This window comes from Lagopus muta, chromosome 23, assembly GCF_023343835.1.
Source record: "Lagopus muta isolate bLagMut1 chromosome 23, bLagMut1 primary, whole genome shotgun sequence".
NCBI classification, from domain to species: Eukaryota; Metazoa; Chordata; class Aves; order Galliformes; family Phasianidae; genus Lagopus; species Lagopus muta.
In genome coordinates this window covers 5,001,896-5,023,439 of record NC_064455.1, presented here as the reverse complement: position 1 = coordinate 5,023,439, position 21,544 = coordinate 5,001,896, and the positions used below count along the sequence as shown (strand labels likewise).

At 45.5% G+C, this 21,544-nt stretch overlaps 1 protein-coding gene across 2 annotated transcripts in view; it reads right to left on the bottom strand.

Moving 5' to 3' along the window:
- The window catches only part of CSMD2 (CUB and Sushi multiple domains 2), a 229,936-nt gene that overhangs the window by 150,261 nt on the left and 58,131 nt on the right, over window positions 1-21,544 (bottom strand). For both annotated transcript variants that reach the window (XM_048969227.1, XM_048969228.1), the window contains exon 6: window positions 19,797-20,004. In XM_048969227.1, coding sequence (XP_048825184.1) covers window positions 19,797-20,004 — 208 coding nt within the window. The remainder of the gene's footprint in view (window positions 1-19,796; window positions 20,005-21,544) is intronic.

Sequence of the window (21,544 nt, the reverse complement as noted above, 5' to 3'; positions counted from 1 at the left end):
GCTTCTCCTGAACAGCCCCATACACACACACCGACCTCTTTGTCCTCAGCTACCTCCCGTATCCGAGATAAAACACACACAACATTTCTGCCCCAAATTCGTTCCAGGTGCAGGACTGATGAGGGCTGGGAGAACAGCCGCAGTGCTCAGGCACGGCTAATAAATAAACAGCAACCAAAGAAATTATCTGTGGGATCACCGGGAGGAGCTTTTATGAGGGAGCGAAGATTTGGTAATGATGATGTTGAAGAAGCGGTTGTTTGTACAGAGTGGTCCCTGTGGTAATTTCTGCAGTGACTACAAAAGTATAATATATAGGATTATTGCAGGGAAATCTCTCATAATGAAGCAGATTCTTAACTTGGTTTGACATTGTCATTTTACACTCCGCTATTTAACACCAGACCTGCACAGCAATAAATACTTATTTTGCCAGGATATCAAAGCCCTGTGAGAGGAGCAGTATAGCAGTTACAGCAATGAATTGTTAAGCCAGATTCTCATTTTTGCACTGAGTACTTCATTGTCCTTGTTACCTCTTTAGAAAGAAGAAGAGTTACCTGCTTAAATCACTCCGGAAGGTTTGATATTGCATTCACTGATAAGCTGATGCTTGAGCCTTATTGTAATCTGGCAGCAGAGACAAGGAAGCATCTTCAGCAGCACCCAGCCAGCAAAGCTATGGAAAAAATAAGGCTTCTTTCCCCCCTGTGCTCACCCCAACGCTTTCCATCCCAAGTCAATGTTAATGGCTTCAGCTCTTCCTGGCACAGGGCAGATTCTGAAGAGGTGCTTGTGAGATGATGTATATTTACTTAGCAAGCAATAATTGGAGCAGAAGAGCATAAAACAAGCCTCTTCCTGTCCTTTTTGGTGAATTATTTAAAAAATCCATTTTCAAGGGGCTAGTGTAACAAAACAGTTTGCTGTTGAGAGAACTCCATGCTTTTGATCCCAATAAATAAATCACTGTTTGTGAGGACCAGGCAGTGCATTCTCCGCAGTGAAAGGACTCCTGTGTCTGTCTCACAGTGCTGCACATCCCAAAGCTGAGCAGGAGCTTCTCATTCTGTTTGTGAAAGCCTAACATCATTTAACTTCTACGAGCCAACAGTTCTTCCATCTCTTCAGCCAGCAACACAATCAACCAGGTTAATCAGGTTATTGGTGCTGCTCGCTGCCTCCTCCTTCAGGAGCCCAGGTCTCAGTGCCTGATGCACTGCAGCCCTTGTGTGACCTTAGAAAGAAAGGGCTGAAAGGCCAAGGAGCTGCTCTGTCCTTAGAGACTCTCTGTTAAGGATCCCACTGCTCATTGCTTCTCTGCTCTCTGGGGCCTTTGTGCTCAGCCTTCACATGCAATGTGCACCTGAAGGAAGAACAAACGTCTCATCCTTACTATATTCTTTCCAAAGACGTCGTGGTATCATCTTCAACAAGAGGATGCAGGGTCTAGATATTACTGCTGTAACATTAATCACACCGCAGTAATCAAAGGCATGAGCAGGTTTTGAAGACAAAAGGTCTTGATGGACTTCGAGAAACACCTGCCACTAAGCTGGTGGCACCCTTTTATCATGCAAACCATAGCACCGAAAAACAATCTCAGCCCTTTTAATTCGATGTCTGCAAAAGCCATCTGAAATGTTAAATTGGCCGCGTTTAAGAAAACATTGCAAAATTATCATTAAAATCTCCATAACGCAAACAATTCCTGTTATAATCCAGACAGTCCCTCAGGACAGACCCTGTGGCTATGGGCTGTGTAACTGTGGTGGCACAACCTGTTATGGCCCCAAACAACGAGTGAAGGAGGACAGGAATGAGCCAAGGTCACAGAAACGGACTGCACAAGCAATGCATTTCAGAAGCCATGTAATGTATAGAATATATGGTACAGCTGTGCTGTCTTGTGAAAAGCACTGTGCCATTACAAAATACTTTGCTCAGCCAAATGTTCGGAAGCCTCAGGGCTTGGGGTTGGTGAAAGATGTGTGCACACAAAGGAAGTTTGTTCAACACCTCAGCACATCACACCTCACCAAGGAAACTCCATCCGGGTGCAGCTGACCCATTTTATAACTGCTGTACTGCTGTTAAATCTCCAACCATCCCATTGGGAATGGGTTTTTATGGCCACCCTCGCTTTGCTCCCTGAGAGGGCTCTGCTAGCAGGAGAAGGCACAGGTGGCAGTGAGTGGGTGCATGGAGCAAAGATCTGCTGATGGCGCGACACACTCAGTCTGTCCTGTTGACAAACATCACCAAAACACAAACCCCAAACCACAGTGGGCACGAGAGGGAGGCGAGCTCATTATCAAGCAGAAACAGGCAGCACGTGAAATCCAAACACAACTGCTATCAGGAAACATTCCCGAGATCAGTCCTCCTTGAACCTTTGTTATCTCACCCAACAGCATCTTATGTGGGGATTCACAGCGCTTCAGCTCAGCAGCACTTACATCCAGCATACGGAGTAATTCCTTGTCAGTTCTGCCACGTCCACCTGCTCCCTTACAAGATGGCTCTGCAGTCAGCCCTTCATTTTTCCCCACATATAACACATGAGAGCTGCACTTCGTGCTGTGCTCCAGGTCACACACAGAATGGGGTGACACGGCTGGAGCAGAGCTGTGCCCAGGGCCCACCCAACCATCAGCCCCACATTGCAGAGCATCGCCTCACAGCAGCTCTGTTATGGACAGAAGGACTGGGATGGTCACAAAAACAACCTTGAGAACCTGGTAAGGTGATGTCCTGGGCAACACAGAATGCAGCAGAGTAATATGGCAGCTCCCCAGGAGTTACCATGGCATTTAATCTGGGTACTGACCAAAACCATGTGTTACAGGGAGCTGAGCTCCAGCAGCGATGCATAACTCTGGTCGGGCACCCACCCCATCAGAGCAGGGATGTAGAGGTCAGAAGCAGCACCCTGCATCCCAGGCACATGCCAGGCACGTGTCCCTAACCAAGCTTTCAGCCCAGAGCCCATTCATTCTCTAGGCAACCTCATGCAGTTACTCTTCAATAGTATTTCTTTCTTCCATGTCATAAAAAACTTAATATTGCAATTACTTCATTTAATATCACGTAATGGCTGAACGAGCTTGTCAGCTACCTGCAAGAGAGAAAAGGCAAAGTATGGTATAATTGCATTAAAGTGGAAAACATGAGTAACTACTCATATTAAAAAGGACCAGAAATAAAAAGGCAACACGGTGTGAATTATAGAGAAAATAAATACTTTATGACATGCAGCTGAATTTCTGGCACGGTTCATCAGCATCTGGAAAACCATTCAGAGCATGAGGGACCAGTGTGCTCCCAGTGACCTCACCTTGCAGAGTCAGGATAACAACAGGGAAAGAAGAAAGAGGGGGAAAAGTCAGAAGCACACAGCTACAGATATGGAAAGGGAGTAAACTGGGCTCATATACAGCCTCAGGTGAAGGACATGGCGGTGATGCACTGGAACAGGCTGCCCAAGGAGGCTGTGGATGCCCCATCCCTGCAGGCATTCAAGGCCAGGCTGGATGTGGCTCTGCACAGCCTGGGCTGCTGGTTGGTGACCTGCACATAGCAGGGAGTTGGAACTGGATGAGCATTGTGCTCCTGTGCAACCCAGGCTGTTCTATGATTCTATGCTTTTGCTAAAAGGACCCATGTGTACACCTCAGCTGAAGAGAGAGCTGTTCTGATTAAAATCAAACCCTTGACCTTCGCTTTATGCAGCTCAGACTACCTGCACCTCTTGCAAATGCAAAATGTTCACCAAAACACCAGACTGTGAAAGGGAATGCATTACTTCTATTAACCCGGTGGCTTCTAAGATATTCACCACGTTGAGTCCTTTTTGTGCAATCACAAATCAGACGAAGAAAGGCTGCAGGAGAGGAGGCTTTTAAAAGTATCTTCAGATTCACACTGTATAATTACAAGAAGCGACAAAGACGGCAGCGCTGAACCTTTTACTTTCTCCTGCTCTGCTATAAATGCAAGCGCTCAGACATTACACAACTTCGCCTCTCTCCACATCACACTCACACAGATCCTCCACGCTTTACCATGTCTGATCTTTTCTAGCAAACTCGCAAACGTCAACATTCATTTACCTTATAATTAACATCATTATGAGCGGTGACATTTTTCTCATCTTTCTGGGTTGTTTTGGGGTTTTTTTTGTGCCTTCACAGCTTCTGTTAAGGGGCTGCTTCCACTTCACTTTTTTAAAGAAATAGTAAAAAAAAAAATAAAGAAAGAAAGAAATCTGTTCTGTCAAACTGACAGCTATGAGATGGTGAAAAGATGGGTGCTGATGAGGGAGGAGCTCCCAGCAAGGAGCTCTGATGTGCTGTGGCCACAGGTGGGAAGCCAAGGGTTCAACACTCATTAACTAACAGCACAGAGGTAAGGTCTTGCATGAGTGAGACACTTTGGTGGCCAAAGCCACTGAGGGTTTTGTCACTGCTGCCTTCATTTTTTAATGAAATGTCAAATACTAAAGGAACATTATTATGTATTACATACAAGCTTTATAGATTCTGCTTCTCGCTGGGAATCTGAACAGGTCCACAACACAGATTTTCTTCTGGCAGGACTGATGGCAATGTCTCTTCTTCATAATTAGGTGTCTGCAGCCTCGGATGCATTTCTAACTACTGCACTGCCCAGATAACACCACCAAGCAGGTATTTTGAATAGTCAGAGGACTTGCTTGGATTCAGTCAGGGAAGTGGATGAAAAACTGCTGACAATTCCAGGATGCCTTTATGTGTACATAAAACAAACATCTCTACCCCAACCGTTCGCAGCCCACTGGCTGATCTGAAATCCATCACTCCACAAAGGGACAACACGTTGAATATTCAGCACTGACATGAAGGGTTCGTTTCCTACATTTTCCATAAATTCATTGGGAAATGTCAGCACAAGGAGATAAGGACAGCAATGTTCCTGCCTTGGAGGTGCTGGTGATTACGGGCTGAAGCGGCGCAGCCGAAGGGAGAAGCAGCTTGGAGCAAGGCACAAAGTGGTTTTACGAGGAACTCATTTTGGATGCCAGCTGGATTCATGTGCTGAATGCAAATACTAAAACTGAGCAAAGTAAAGCTGAAATATTCCTTTTTGATGAGCAGATTGGACTAACAGAACACCTACATGTCAATACTAGCATGACAATTGGACTATGAAGGTAAGGAATATAGTATTATTTGAAGGCTTAAAGCACATTCTAGCAAAGTAGGTGGGAATTTTAAGCTAGCAGAAACAGTATTCACAACTTTAGTGATCCCCAAAGGAATTCTGCCTTGCATCTCAACTGCTGACCAGCCAACCACTGCTAAGACACAGCCAAAGCACCAGGGGGTGATCCACAAGAACAAAGTGCAACTCCGACATTTTACCCAGGATGAAATTACCTTTTGTTTTCAGAGTGCTCCAATTAAGCCTTTCAAGGTGCTTGCTTCCCCCCAGGTTCGGTGCCCCATTTGTGCCCCCCTCCCCTCAGGCTGTGACCCCCAACCCTTGCAGCACAGAGGATGGCAAAGACAGACTGCTGGGAGCACAGCCATGAGGAAGCTGCCACGTCCCAGAGCCCAGAAGGAGACTCATCCTGCAGGAAGAAGTCAGGTTGCTATGAGAGATAGGGCAGAGCTTTTCAGGAAACACTGTCCAATGAAAATAAAGACTGGAAGCGTCTTACGGCACGGAATATCTCATCCATTCTGTGCTTGAATCTCCCTTTGCAAAACACACAGCAAGCAATGAGCTTGCAATGTACCTTACCATGTTATCAGGAAGAGAGTGTCATTTTCAAGTTATAGCTCCCTATAAACTCATATCAGATAGCTCTTTTTCTGCTTTATTGTGATGTTCCTGACTCGTGTATGGCAGTGGTGGAAGGGGAGCAGCATCCTTGCAGCCATTCCTCGCTGCAGCCTCTCCAGAGCACAGTGTTCTCCTTAGCATAGGGGCAGTGTAGGGCAGGAAAGACATGGCACCACCTCCACACTGAGCCCTGCAGTGCTCTGCCATGGGAGGGACCCCCTCTCCAGCTCTGACCCATGTTCATTCCAACATTCTGAACCCAGGATTTATGTGACCACAGCTGGCCTATTGTGATGAATTATGGAGGTAATTCAGGGACATGAGCAAACATTCTACTGAGTTCAGATTAATGGCCTCAATTCAAAGCAAATTTTATAAATGACCCAAACCAAGTGGGACTCATGCTGTCTCGTGTGCATTTTAACACAATGCACTCCTGAAGTCAATTTTACTGAATATCGTCAATTGCACATTTAAATGAAATTCCTGGGGAAGATCTGGAAAGAACACAGATAAATGAGGCTAAATAAACCAAATCAGGGAAGGAGCAAAAGAGTTTTATTTGTAGCTCCTGAACTCTGGGAATTGGGGAATCTGGAAAGTCTCTCAGGTTGAATTATTGAGATAATAAAGCACCTGCTGAAGAGACCTCTAAATGCTGTAATAGAATTATTTCATTGCCCCAGAATAATCACAAATGCGGATTCTCTTTAGAGACCAAAGGAAACAACAGAAGGGAAAGCAGATAGATAAATGGAATGCAAATCAGTCTGCTCACAGTAAGCAACAAAGCTCTGACATGAAAGGAGCGAGACCTATGGCACTGCAAACAGGTCCCAGTTTTATTTACTTGTGTGGGGTCACCTGCAAACAAGGGAGAATAAACACAAAAAGGACCAGGGAAGCACTAAAGCACCCCCATAGTCAAGTATTCTGCCTAGGCTTGATTGTAATAACATCTGAACTGGAACTGGGGGTTTACCACAAGCTTCTATGTAACCCATGACATCACCTGACCCCAAGCCTGGCATAATTACATCACCATTAAGTCATCCGACCCTTGCTCTGACATCATTAAGCAACACAGCTATTACAAAAAGCCCTATTTGCTGCAAGAGAATCATGCAACAAAAAAGTCACTGGTAAGACAGGGATGCTCCCTGCTCCCCATTCGCTGCCTTTCAGAAGGACACGATCCACAGAAGCAGCATCTGCTCCATAATTTAATACTCACACAGCCTGCTCCGTATGAATGTTTAACACCACCAGGAGCCTCAGTAAGCCATCCAATACCTACAATGAATGGTCAACATTTCTATGTGCTTTGTTTGTAGGCCTGTTCTTAGACATAAGAACTCTGAGAGGTGCAGGAAAGCTTCCAGATCCCCAGGAACAACCGATGTAACCTTTTGAAAACAAGTAAACAAAACGGGAAATTTCTTACGTTCCCACACAAACCTGCAGCACCTTGTTACATTTTCATTTACTGAAATGTAATTAATGAAGGCTTTTACGCCCTCAGAACCTTTCAAATTAATGAAAAGTCCACCCAAATAAATTAGACATGTAGCCCAAGAGCTGCGGGTTTAAATTATAGTAGTTATACTGACAGGAACCAAGAAACAGCTGTCACATACAATTATTTTTAGGGCTGCTACTAAACCGTCCTCACATTATGAGCTGCCACCTCCCAGCAGCCAGCAGCAGCTTCCCATTTTATCATGACAAAAAATGAGAGGCATCCACTTGTCTCCTTGGGTAGGGCGCACATGGCTGGGTCTGCAACGCCAGGCAGCAAGCTCTGCATCATTTTGCTGCCACCATGACGTCACCACCACCATGACGTCACCTCCACCATGACATCATCACAACCCACAGCCAATAGGGCTGCAGGAAGCAGACAGGGCTCCGTGAGTCACAATGGCACAAGGCCTGCCGCCATGCTGGGGCAGTGAGCGCAGCCATGGCCCGGCCGCCCCGCCGCCTGGTGTTCTACTTGTCCATCACCAAGAAGAAGGGCACGAACAGCGTGAAGCCTGCTGCTGGCATGGTGAGCTCTGAGAGATGGAGAACCATGCCTGGGGAGCAGCAAAAGAAGGCTGAAGGCAGGGTGAGGAAGCGTGAAGTGGAGTATGGAAATGTAGAGAATGCGCCAGATTCTCTACAGGGAGTGAGACCAACGCAGAGAAAAAGGCCACTTCCTGCCTTCTTCCTATTCATGGAAGAGCATCGTCCCCGCCTTCAGAGACTGAATCCACACTGGACGGCAGCAAAAACTGCCATCAAGTTAGGGGAATTATGGCACAGTCAGCCAGAAGGAGTCAAAGAGATGTACAAGCAGCGGGCTGCAAGGCTGAGGGGGCAAAAATAAAAAGAGAAGAGCATAGGTTGGGGCAGGAGCCAGGAACAGCCAAGAAATGAGCTTTCTGCAGGAAAAAATGAGCAGAAATTTGGAAATAAAGTCTGCAATGGCCCACGTTGCTGATAAGGCCACGACCTGCTGCAATTCCACCTCATTGCTCCTGCGGCTGCAGCTCCTTGCGAACTTCCAGTGTTGTTCATCATAAGCCTCAGTAAAAATAACTGCAAACTCTAGATAACCACAGTTTTTTTGGACAGGGCAATAATTCAGAGTTAATATAGCTGGCTCCATAGTGATGGCAAAGGGAGGGTTTGTGCAGCCTAGAGATGGATGTTTCCTGCTTATCCACAGTGAAAATAGCAATGAGTCTCCTCTGTCTTCTCTCTTCTTTAAGCAACTCTGTTCCGTGTTCTTTCCTTTGGCTCAACCAAAGAGATGCCTAAACTCCATCCAAAGACCACATCCACTATACAAAAGCTGACAGCCCATCCTATTTAGCAGCTAATGCAAGATAACCTCTTGCCCAAGCAATGCTTGCTGGTTATCTGGCTTGTAATGGCATCTTTGCAAAAGCTGCACTTCGGAAAGGAGGTCAATTGCTTTCCAGCATCCGAAGCCTTTGCTTGCTGTCTCAGCTCCAGCATTCCGCCAGCCTGTCTTGTCCACAAGCACAGCCTCCCTGTCCCTCTTCTCCCCGACTACATATTTCTTTCTTTTCTTTTTTGGAGGAGAAAAAACAGCAGGAAAGGTGAGCAGGGAAAGCATTCCTTCTTAACTGCTGTCTTGTGTGTGAAGCTGCTGTTGTCTTTTGCCACATGCCATTTTTTTCTGAGTTAAAATTTCATTCTAAGCTAGAATTTGATGGGGCTTAGCCACTCTCCTCTCAGCTCCAGATAAAGTTTCAATGACAGTTTTCCCACCTAACACACTGCACACACACACAATGAAAATGAGGCAGTCCATGGAAGTGGAGCACCCCAAAATATTTCCACATGTCCCAAGCTGGAGCAAGCCTCAGCACAAAGCATCAGAGTTCTGCAGTCCGTGCTGTTCCCTCTCCCTCCCTGTGCACAAGGGAAGCACTTTACCTCAAAAAGTCACAAAGCCAACGAGGCTCCAAAGATGTCCTTGCTTCCTTATTCCATACTGCAGGTTTTCTTAGGGCATCAGCACCATCTGCTATAGCTCCTGGAGCTGAAGTCAGAGGTCAGCAGCTCTCACTGCTGAGAAACTCAAAACCCAGGACACAACTCCAGTGAGCTATCAGTGCAAAGACTGACATACTAAGTAAAAAATAATGCTGCTCTGCGACATGATAGCAGGGACAAGAAATATCACTTTAATGGTTCTCATGACTGCACGGCTGCTAACAGCTTGACAGGATCCATCAATTAAAATCTATTCCCAGCTGCACTAGCGATGGCCACACCAGACTGTGCAGCTATTTTTGGCACGTCACAAATATGAAGTGGTTAAAAAAGATACATCAAAAAGGCCCAAGATATCATCCATCCAATTATACTTTACGAGAAATCTTTGTCTTCCATTCCTCCACTTGGATACTTCTTAAACAAGAGGCACTCAGGTAAAACCATGATCTGGGAAGTTGGCGCGCAGGTTCCACTCAATTTAGCACATCACAACCTGCTGGTGAGTAATGTCTCCAAATACCTGCAGTGCTGCCTCAAAACATACACTTCTTTGCAAACACACACTCTGCTGAACTCCCACAATGGCTCCTTCTATCAGCTGCAATGCCACCCGAGCAGCTGAAGGACACCTCTGCCTGCCAGCTCAGAGCATGCAAGGCAATTCCAGCTGCCTGCAGTGGGAGAGCAGTGCACGTGAGGGTGGTAGCATTTTTCCATCAGTATCCGTTTTCACTCTACTGTCACACAGACTATAGATGGAAATAGATGTTAGAGCTGAGCGCTACCGGAGACAAATAACGTGTTTGGAGACGCCTTACAGTCACAGCAAGGAAGCTACTATGATGTTTGAAGAGCCTGTGGATAACTGATGGATAAAGGGGGTAATGATTACTATGGCTATTAGAAGGGAAACTTATCTTGGAGGTCTGGGGTAGGTTCCTATTCCCTCTGCTTTGCAGAGCATAGCAAAAGCACGCAACAAAACCTTCAACTGAAGCCTCTGGGTTTTTCGGTATCAGAACGATACAGGCTCACAGCAAGCCACTGCATGAAAGCTGTTTCACATACTTTTCATGTACTCAAAACTAATGATAATGACATTATAATGGATCTAGTAATATCATTTTTATAGAGCTTAATGCAGCCTGTGTTGTCACTGCTAAGGGAAAGATGAGAAAAAAATACCTTGTAAATTCTGCAGGAGAAGATTAGCTGGACTACATTGCCTCCAAGCCAGTTAAATGGATTCATCAGGAGAGCTGGCAGAGACAGAGCTTGCTCTGCCTCCCATCCTGACACAGGGGCTTCTAAGGGGCAGAGATTCAGACTAGAAAAGCACAGCAAGAAGTATTCCATCTTTATCCAAAGCCTTCAGAAATCCACTTTGCTGTGCTCTGACTGGGGGCACAAACACACATCTGTCACCACAGCTGTCCATGTTGGATCACATCACCTGGGTCAGGCTTCAGAGCCTGCGTAAGCACACACAAGCTCAACTTTTACATATCTCCCCACCTTTCAGAAAAGAAAAAGAAAGGAAAAAAAGTGTCTGAGCACAGAAGCATGTGCCTGCCATCAGTAAAGTGACCCAGGTGCTGCTCTCATGCTACTACTGACATCAGGAGAAGCATACTGCTGCAGATTATTGCCTCTCTCACTTGTTAAACAGGAACAACAGCACTTCATCCTGTCTCCTTCATTTAGCCTCCGCTCTCCTCACTGTAACAATTTCTTTCCATATGTGAAAAAGGCGTAGTCCAAAAGCTCTCCTATTACAGTAACAGTAGGGGAAGTACTGGAATATTTCCGAATAGCAGATTTATTGAAGAGATGCTCCCTGCAGTAACGCCTCTGCATTGCTGCCTGCTGTGTGTAACACAGACACGAGGAGTGATGCTCACAGAGGTCACAGCTGCACTGGGTGCAACTTCCAGCCCGGCACTGCAGTTCTTCTGGCAGTTGCAATGATGCATTTGTTGTGACTTCCAGACTAATACACCGCACAGCCTTGTAGGAAGAGCCCCGTTGTGAGTTAATTGAGATCTTACAACTTAAACACTCAGAGAAATCAGAACCTGGAAGTGTTCTTTGCTCATTAACTGGCTGGTAAAGAATCTCTCTGTTTTAAAGAATCAATAACTTGCTTTTATTCACAGCTTGATTTTAATGTGACAAAAAGGCACCAAGCTACTCAGACGCTACCAGCATTATCTGTGGTGAAGAGAGCAACAGCTTGCTTCTTTTAAGTCCATCTTGCAACAAAGCACAGATTGAGCATTACAGATCACTTCTCCATCTGCACAGATCTGAGAGGCAGCGCATCCTGCCACCCTTGTTAGCTCTGATTTACATCACAAATCGCTGCAGTAACAAACTCGTCCTCTGCGTGCCCCCTGCAACACCCAGCGCGGTGCAGCCCTGCTTCGAGGATGCTATAGCTAATATAGCTTAATTAAGTGCTCCTCTATTTCCCTCTCTGTCCAACAAGGTAACGCATTCAGCGCAGATAATGCCTGTTGACCTTGCACTCCTTGGTGAGAGGCATCTTCACTCAAATTGGAGTGAAGATAATGAACACGTCTTCAGCAGCGCACCACTCCCACTGAACTGCAAACCCATCTGTTTCTTTTATTTGATAATGGCTACCAACAAAAGCCAGGTGCTAAGTTATTAGAAGTGCAATTAGAGCAGCAGTTTGACAGACCCAATTTTGTTTTTCCCAGAATTTATCATTTAGATGGATAAAATAAATATCCGCTCGCGCTCTTTCCAACCTCACATGAAGGCATGACAGGTATGTTCAATCAGGCAGACAGATAGGGGAGGCTTGCAGTTCTCTTGGGGGTAATGCATAAAATAAAAGAGAATACGAGCAACATGCTTAAAATACTAATTCCTCTTCCAGTGGAAAAATAAAATTTTCATCAGACTACTGTTCAGGAGACCACAACTGCTGGTTAAGGGAATGTTAAATATACTCCATAAATCACCACCCTGACGTGCCCAAGTACATTTTCCATCACACACTGCAAAATGCCTTCTATGCTTCCAAGAAGAGCGGATGACAACACAAGATAGGCACAGAAATTTAAATAAATAATCAAATGGGAACCTGCACGTGGAGCTCCTGGATGTGGGTGAGATCACTCAATGACAGCTGGAAATTAAACGCTGGCTGCCCTCTCCTAGCTGCCCATCAGTGCCCATCAGTGCCCACTGCTTTGTTTCCATGATCTTCCCTACTGGCCACATCTTACAGCTGAAGATGTTAACTCTTTTTCTGGGTGCGTGCATGGTAAATACCACTGCTAATGGAGGCTGCTATTACATGACAGGACAGGAGGTAACAGCCTTAAGTTGTGTCAGGGGAGGTTCAGGTTGGACATCAGGAAGAATTTCTTCTCAGAAAGAGTGGTGATGTGGTGGCACAGCTGCCAGGGAGTGGTGGGTCACCATTCCTGGGGGTATTCAGAACTGTGCAGATGTGGCACTGAGGGACGTGGTCAGTGGACATGATGGGGTGGGCTGGACTTGGTGATCCTAGTGGTCTTTTCTAACCTTAATGATCCTCTGGGCATGAAAAGAACACACAACCCACTCTGTCGTAGCAAGGCTTACAATTTGAAGAGGAAACATGTCTTAAGACCACCTCGTTCCTTTAGTAATCAATGAGGAGCTCGCCAATACTGAATGAAACACGACCCTGCAGCAAGCACAGCAAAGAGAAACCCAACATTAATCCTTCCTGACTCACACGCCAGTTTGCATCCCATTGCACTGAGGGCTCAGCACAGCCCCAGCACCCAGGTTTGCTGGGGTCCCTGGGTGAGCCTCCTGCTGCTGACCGAGGCAGTGAGTGGTCTTAAGGGCTTCAGATCTAGGGGTTTGTGGCACTGCTGAAGTTGCCCATGCAGCAGAATAAGAGCTGCACAGAGGTAAAACCTCCCTTTGAAGCAATCTGCATGGATGACCCCAGCATAGCCTGAAGGCTTCCAACTACAGAACCTGTTGAGAACTTGAAAGCATTGCCAGAATGTCAAAGCCAGGTGGGACTTTTTTAAATTTTACTCTTTTAAAGCTGCCTTCTGTGTGCTTCGCTGCTGTGGGTTTCTCTTCTCTTCCCCATGCAGACCCATCTGCAGCTCTGCTCTCAGCATCCGACTGACACACACCGCATCAGAGCCGACTGCTCCCCGCTCACCCATCATTCCCAATTTCCAAGTGTCTGATCAGATAAAAACCCTGTAATGGAAGCATCAGCCTGAAATTAAACAGACCATAACAGCACTCATTGAAAGCAGAAGTGAAGAGTCAGTTTCTGTGAGGAGATGAGCATCTCCCATCTGCGTTGCAGGAGTTCAGCTCACCCAGAGCACAGCCACAGCCAACGACCCTGCAAATGGATGGAGCAGGCTGGTCAGCAGCACTGCCTTCCCATCACGGTGCAGCCACTGTAGCTACACAGAAGCCAAACTGGCAAGGAAACAACCAGAATTATCCATAGTTTGGATGAACTTGCTACTCTTGCAATCAGTAAAGCAGCATTAATGACCCATCCCCAGCCTTCCATTGCTTACAGCAGCAGGGGCTCAGCACGGTCGTGGCACATTCACACTCAGCTGCATTCAGCTTCAGCTCAATGTGAGTTTACTGGCAGAGCCTTGAATCATAGAATGGCCTGGGTTGAAAAGGACCACAATGATCATTTAGTTTCAAGCCCTCCCTGCTATGTGCAGGGTCACCAAACCAGGCTGCTCAGAGCCACATCCAGCCTTATGAACCACTGATGGTAACCTCAGGCTGCAGGCTGGCTGCCCTAGGAAAATAAAGAGTTCCAGATCTCCTTAGCAGCAAACACCCCAAATGCAGGGAGGTAAGCAAACACCAAGGCCTTCCAAATAATTTGGCATATGAAGTAAAATAGTTACTTTTTTTTTTTTTTGGCAACTTATTAAAATCAGATCTTGCACAAAAAGGAAAAGTGCCAAAAGAAAAGTGAGCACTGGCATCAAGGCACATTCAGAATATATTATTTTGTCCCTTTGGACTTAATTAGTTAAAATTTATGAAGAATGACACCCATAAAGATGTTAAACATTAACAAAACTTCTGTTAACTTGCTTAAAATGAAGTGTAATTGCAAGCTCTGTTTTGTACATATTCCAGGGTTGCAAAGTTTAATGAGTATTTTATTCTCTGCACAAAAATCCTGTTATATGAATTTCGTGCTAGAAGTCCATGGCTCCTTAAAAGGTCTAAGGAAAAAAATATCAATGACATCGATAGCGACCTCTAATATTTGGCTGACATCTTCCTATTTCTGAAGGTTGTTTTTTGTTCCCAGGGGAGCAGAGGGGTCAGGGTGGGCAGATCCCAGGTAGGAACACACAGATCCTCCTGCTTAACTATTCCCATGTTTAAAACTGATCCTATTGGAGAGGAAACGTGACGATGCAGACGCTCACAAACAGAACAGTGTTGGTTTGAAGCAAGCACAGCATCCAGGATTGGGCAAGACCCATTCCAAGCAACCCCATCCCAGATGGGCATTCGGGGCACGGCTGTGGGACCGATGCCATTCGTATCTGCTTCTACAGCACCTTGCCAATGGCCTCATTTCAGAGCTCCTTGGTGCCAGCTTCCAGCCTGAAGCACTTGTAGGTTTTCCCTTTCAAGAAGAGCTGACTTATCAAAACCTAGGTTTTTCTAACAGAAAACCACAAGCCAAGCCACGTTATTATAATTGAAGCAATTAATTACTTTTATGCCTTTCTTTTAAAGAGATCTTTAATGCAGGTAATTCTGACTAAAAGCTAATTTGAACCGCTCCATCTTTTAAAGGACGATTACAAAAATTAATTTGGAAAGCGCAAAACGAAGACAAAAGGGAAAAAGGAAAGCAGGGGGAGATGGGCAGATCCAAGGGCTGCAGCATCACAGCCAGCCTTCATCCCAAGGCACACTGATGGAGCACTCGGCTCCAGCACAGCTGTGTCTGCAGGCACACAGCACTCAGCACCAGGCATCAGAGCCCAGGCTGGGCTTCCCTTCAGCACCGAGCTGAGCAGAGATTGGAAATACAGTCTGATGAACACAGCTTCAACTGCTTTACGTGGAAGTGAGCTTGTTTGCATTGATTACACCAGAGGCAGAGGCAGGGATGGCGATTTGCCTTTTTCAATTTGTACATGCAGCAATTACCTTTAAAACAAAACAAAACGATCACACATTGGTGGTGAACCACAATGGCTCCAGTTCTCCCGAGACTTGGAAAATTGTGGCCATCAGACGTTTGCTGCTGACAGCGTTTTGCCTATTACTAATGCTCTGATATTTACTGATGTCCTGGCATCTTCCTGCTCCCTGCCATAAATCCAGCTACAAAAAAGTCCCTGAGAGGAAGAATCCAAACACCCAATGTTGTACGGCAGCCAAGCCTGTCAAAAACAAACTCAGTGTGAGCTAAAGAGATCGTGACCCACAATGACAAAACAAAATGTCACCAAAGGGATGAAGCAAAACACAGTTGCCACATGAACCCCAAACACATTATTTCCATCTTCCATCCGGGCTCTCAAAGACGGATTAGATCTCAGCACACAAAGTATCAGAGCCATTAAGTACCAAGTTTAATAACCAATATTCCCAGGCTTACAGCGAGCAGCGCGAGACGCGGCGGTGCCAAGATCTGTCAACAGCACCATTTCCCAGAGGGAAACACTGGATGTGAAGCACAAACAAATGCCAGAGTGGAAGAAAACCCACACAACTCCCGTGTTGCTCCTATGGCCAATTTCCACCCGCTCAGCCCCAGCTCTGGATGCTCCATCCCATGCTGGGCTGGCACAGCCTTCCTGCTCCCTGCTTTTCATCCGCTATCGATCCCTGCCACGGTATCCTTATCTATTTTTTAAGGCAGCTCAGGTCTGCAGTAAGCAACCAAAGGGAACAGAAGTCAATTTTCTCTGTTCCAGGTGAAAGGTTGTTATTCAAGGGGCCAAAGGCCTCTGGGGCTCCACTGCAGCTATCACATTACAGCTGTGTGGCTACAGCAAAAAAACATACTTATATATATTTTTGTACTCCATTGAATTTGTCAAGACGTATATTATAGATATGTCAAGATATAAATATATAGAACTTGACAAATTCAATGGACTAGCTCTAAGAACACACTTCATAATACTTAAACTTGAATAGTTCTTCCACCTCCACGGCTGCAGCTCTGCTGTTCTGGGATCTTTAGCATGGCTTCTGCAGTGTTTCACAGCTCTGTTATTGATGGTGATCTGTTATTGATGGTTGATGTTATTGCTGGTGATCTCTATCTTGCTGAGGGACACCCTCACCAAACCAACCTATCCTGAAGATGACTCCCAAAAATTTCTTCACTATATATTTCATGCATTGAAATATTTCTAGAGAGAAGTGGAAAGATCAGGTTGGGCAGATGGGTTTGACCTCAGAGTCATCAGTGTGAAAACAACTGACTTCTCCACAGCCTGAGCTTATGGAAACCGTGGGAAATGCGATTCTTCCCCAGCTTCAATGAATTAACACACAACACAAATTAAACGGAGCTGTAGTTTGATCCCAGTGTGTGATACACTGCCACCAGACATCCAGAATCAGTTCAAATGAGAGCAAATTCAGCACCAAACAGAACCTGTATCAGCTGCGACTTCCCCTCAAAGCACAGGACAAAAACTGCAGAGGGGGGAACACGTGGATGGGTTTGTGCTCTCGTAAGAGAGGCACAGCTGCTGAGAACTGAGGGAGGAAAACCCAGAAGGCAAAGATCATTTAAAATGTATTTTGTGAAGCAGATGACATCTGAAAACAAAGCGCGTACATTCTCTATCACAACCTGGAAACACATGAAAGCAGCTACAAAACAAGTCCGCGAAGAAGCCCCGGAACAAAGATCTTTGGAAGCAGCAGAGCAGCCGCAGAGGTGTCTCTGCTCCTTCACTTTGAAGCTGTAGATAAGGGCAGGCAACGGAAAACATGATTTATCAGCTCTGGCAGGCAGATTTTGACATTCAAATCCAATTCCCTCACCATGGTGAATTTCTCCACCAAGTGAGACCCTCTGCATACGCACATCTTAACCAACAGCGGGGATCCTTGTGCAGAACGTGATGCGTGCTGGCTTCTGAGCAAGAAAGGTGAGCCAAGATGCCCCACATAAGACCCCCCATGTGTTCCCAACAACTCATACTGCAAAGGCAGCTGCTGGGTGCACCTCTGAGCAAAGCCAACCTGCCACCTTCCCACCAACTGCTGTCCCAATGCTTGCTCCAGCTGGGAGAGCTCCACATCCCACCATCACAGCACAGAAGAGGAGTTGGGGGGCAGCCATTTACAGTAAGATTTCCCACCAAAGGCAGCTCTGAAGCCTTTGTAGAATTTCTAATTAAAAGCACTAGGAATTGTTTAACAGAACAAAACAAAACTAAACCACACCAGTCAATTAAGGCAATCTATTTCCAGGTCCTGATCAAGAGGTAACTGACATTTAAATACAGATTTCAAAAGCCATTTTATACACATTTTGCCTTCGTTCCCATTCCAATGGGAGCCAAAGCCAGCTCCATGTGCTGAGTGAGCTCCCTTGGAAAGGCTGCCACTATATACAGCTCAAAAATGGATGTGAGCTATATGAAATACAATTTTGTTTGTTTGTGTACATCTCAGGGCCGGATTAAAACTATTTATAATGCTGAAGAAATGAAATACTCGGCTGCGAGGTTCTTCAATAGAATTGGTTATCTGGCTGTAAGTGTATCTGCAGTATTACCAATAATTAAAACTAGGTCTTCATAGAGGGGGGGAAAAAGGCTTTTAGCTCTATTTTCAAGCTGAATCATATCAACATGTTTAAAGAGGAGATATGAGCTCTATTTATTCCTCCTATGGGCAAAAATTATTAAAAAAATGGGGAAAAATGAGTCATCTGAATTTAATTATCAGGCTCTGAGTTGTGAAGGCCAGCTTTGAAAAATGAAATTTAAAATAAGACACGCTGCAATTCTGCTTCTGGGACTGAAAAGTTGACTTTGAGAATGGCAAACGAGGCTCCTTGGAATCGACTGGTTGTGCATCAGCTATTGGGGCTGATGGCTGGATCTCAGGTGATTTGAGCCTTAATGATCCTATGATCCCATCGCACGGTGCTGCAGGAATGCAGGATGAGCCCCAAAGCCCCAAGGTGCATTTGGTGTATTTTGTCCTGTTCAGTCTTCTGCCCTCCCCGTGTGTCTACCACTGAAACTTCAAGGGTTTGATTCCCAAAGACTCATTTGCCATTCCTGAATTTCCACCACGGAGTATTTAGGGGTAGTTTATTAATTATTTCCAGCAGGTTCCCACTGACAGGCATTGTTTCGTTCCTGATATGACAAGACAGGAGGCTGCACTGGCAACACCTCCAGGCTGAATAATGTTTCTTAACTAGTTTACATTCATCTTTACCACATACTACAGATGACTGATCCTCCCTGCAGTACATAATGGCTAAGATGTAATGGGGCCCTGAAATATTTATGCACGCTAATAAAAACAGTTTTGTTTTGTTTTTCCCCATGAAAACATCAAATTTTCAACAGGGTCTCAGGAACAGTAAGCAACTGGTGGATGGTAAATGGTTCCCTCACATTCATACATCCAGAACATTCAGATCCACGCTATCAGGCAAGTATAGATTACTTAAATAAACATTATTTGTGGCAGTGAGAGAATCCTCACAAATGATGGTAATTTAACTTCCCATGGATAACCCCAGACAGCACCTAAAACACTTTGCTTTTCCCATCCAAGGATGTCGGGTCTAAGCTGACCCCCTCTCCTTTGCTCATGGTTTGGGACTCGACCACAGGCTGAAGCCCCTGGCTGAGCATAATGGAAGCAATATTGCCAAATCCCCTTTGTGAGCCCTCAACTTCATCTGGGCAGCTCTTGTATACGAGAGGAAAAGAATCCGTGCAGCATTTATTATACATAAAAGCAGTGCTTCTGAAAGCATTGCTCAAGCAAACTTAATGGTATGCAAGAGCCATTGAAATTCCACGCACAGCCGCGTGGCTGAAGAACAAACTGATCTGCAGAAACATTTGCCAGAGGTTCATTAGCAGTAAAGTCAACTCGTCAGCAGCATATTTAGCAATAATCAGAAAACAATCAAGTAGAAATGTTGTTCTGAGCGTGGCAATGTTTGAGTTGGGTTTCTTAGGTTTGATTGCTGCAGTGACGTCCTACAGCGGAGGTTTAAAGCAGACAGTGGTCACCACGAGGTTCACCAAGCAAATAAAGGCATCCACAGGAGATCCATCAGAAGGCAGCAACCAAATCTGGGGATCACTGGGAACCACCCCATCCCAGCACTATGAACACCCATGAAAATTTAGCAGCTCGTATACGACAGTAAGGACAATAATTAAACAAGACCAGAAACCTACCAGAGCGAGGATCCCTCTGTTCCAGCAACTTCTAACACGTCATATCCATCTTCCAGCTGAAAATCCATGAACACCAGAGCAATGGTGTCTCCGGGTTCAGCGAGAATAGTCCACGTGCAGTCTGCATTATTGCCATACTCCAAAGGAAAGTGTGGGCTTGAGATAATTCCACTCTGTCCCCTCAGCGTCCCTCCGCAAGCATCATCAGCTGCAAACAGAGAAGGCAAGTTATGATGTTGTGCTGAAACGCACGAGCAGTGAGTCAGAAAAAAGCCCAAAAGCAAACCTTTGAATTCTTCTGTAGTAAGATAAGGCCTCTGGATGGTTGGGTTGGATATTATTTGTATGCCATATTCAGAATAAGAGAAAACTTACTGATTAACATCCTCTCCCTTTCTGTTTCTTTCTCTTTTCTTTGTTATTTTTGTGGTGGCTGGTTTGTTGTTTTAAGAAGCAATGCTGATTGATATGAATCAATGGTTAAATTTCATGGCAAAAATCAACAAGCAGCAGCATATAAAGCCTAGCATCAGATCAGAAGCACCCGACCCAAGTCTTAAAAGCTCTGAGCCTTCCTGAGCAAAGCTCCCTGGGCTCTGGAGGAGCAGAAGGAACCACACACCACCTGATTTGCACACCAGCACCTGTGCACAGCATTTTTCAAGGGCAAGGGCAGCATTCAAGCTTGCAGCAGGACAGCTATCTCGATTGATCAAAAGCTTTCTTAAAAAGCAAAGTGTTTTCCATTCGACTGATAAAATTCTGGCCCTAACCCACGTCATCAAATACAGATTGATAAGAAAATCTTTGCATTGAAAGTTCAGACACGTCTTTGTTAAGTGGCTTTTGGGAGAAGCACAAGGGGTTTTTTACCACACAGTACTAGGAGAAAGATGTTGAGAGATGCAAAATCCTATTAGGGCAGCCAGTCTGCCTCCCTGCAAGTGCCAGCTTATTCCTCATTGCATGCTTACTGTAATTTGTTCAGTCTAGTTTTAACCACCCCAAGGACAGAGCTGCTGCTGCTCCATGGGGAGGTTGCTGCAGCCCGATGTGTGTGGCTGGCAAGATGCTCAGTCCTCATGTTATTGCCTCAGTTTTTGTTCCATCTCTTCATTCTAATTGGGCTCCTAGGAGGCGTTTTCCACAGCTTTCCTCCCATCCGTGCAGCCAGCAAAGCAGGAGAGCCACCAAAATTCAAAGGCTGGGAGCAGCAGGTTGGTGGCTTTAAGGAGCTTTCAACCCAACTCACAGCGATGTCAGCACCTCCATCAGCAAGACAAGCACCCCAAGGACCACAACATCAGCAGCCAGGAGTACAAGCACTGTATTTAGTGAATCTGAATTTAACAGAAAGGATTGGAGAATCTCGCTGCCATGCCTCACATGTTTTGGTTTCTGTTTTTTTAAGGTAATGGGTAGTTACCAAATCAGTGCTAAAACAGTTTATTCAGAAATCAAGCTGTGACATCTCCTGGCTGCGTAATGATCTCTCTGCTGCAGGATCTTTCAGTTTTGCAACCTGAATTCCATCAACAGGAGCTATTAGAGCAATTAAAGGAGGGAGATCTAAGGAAAACATGGGCATGAAGATAAAGGAAGCCAAGCATTAATTTGACTTGCATCAGAGCAACTCGTGGCTTCCCCACCTACAGCATCAGCCTGGAGTTTGTTTGGCGCGTCGCTCAGAAAAGCCTGTTAACCTTACATGTGTTACAGAGCAGCATCTCTGATGCTTTAGTCAAGGA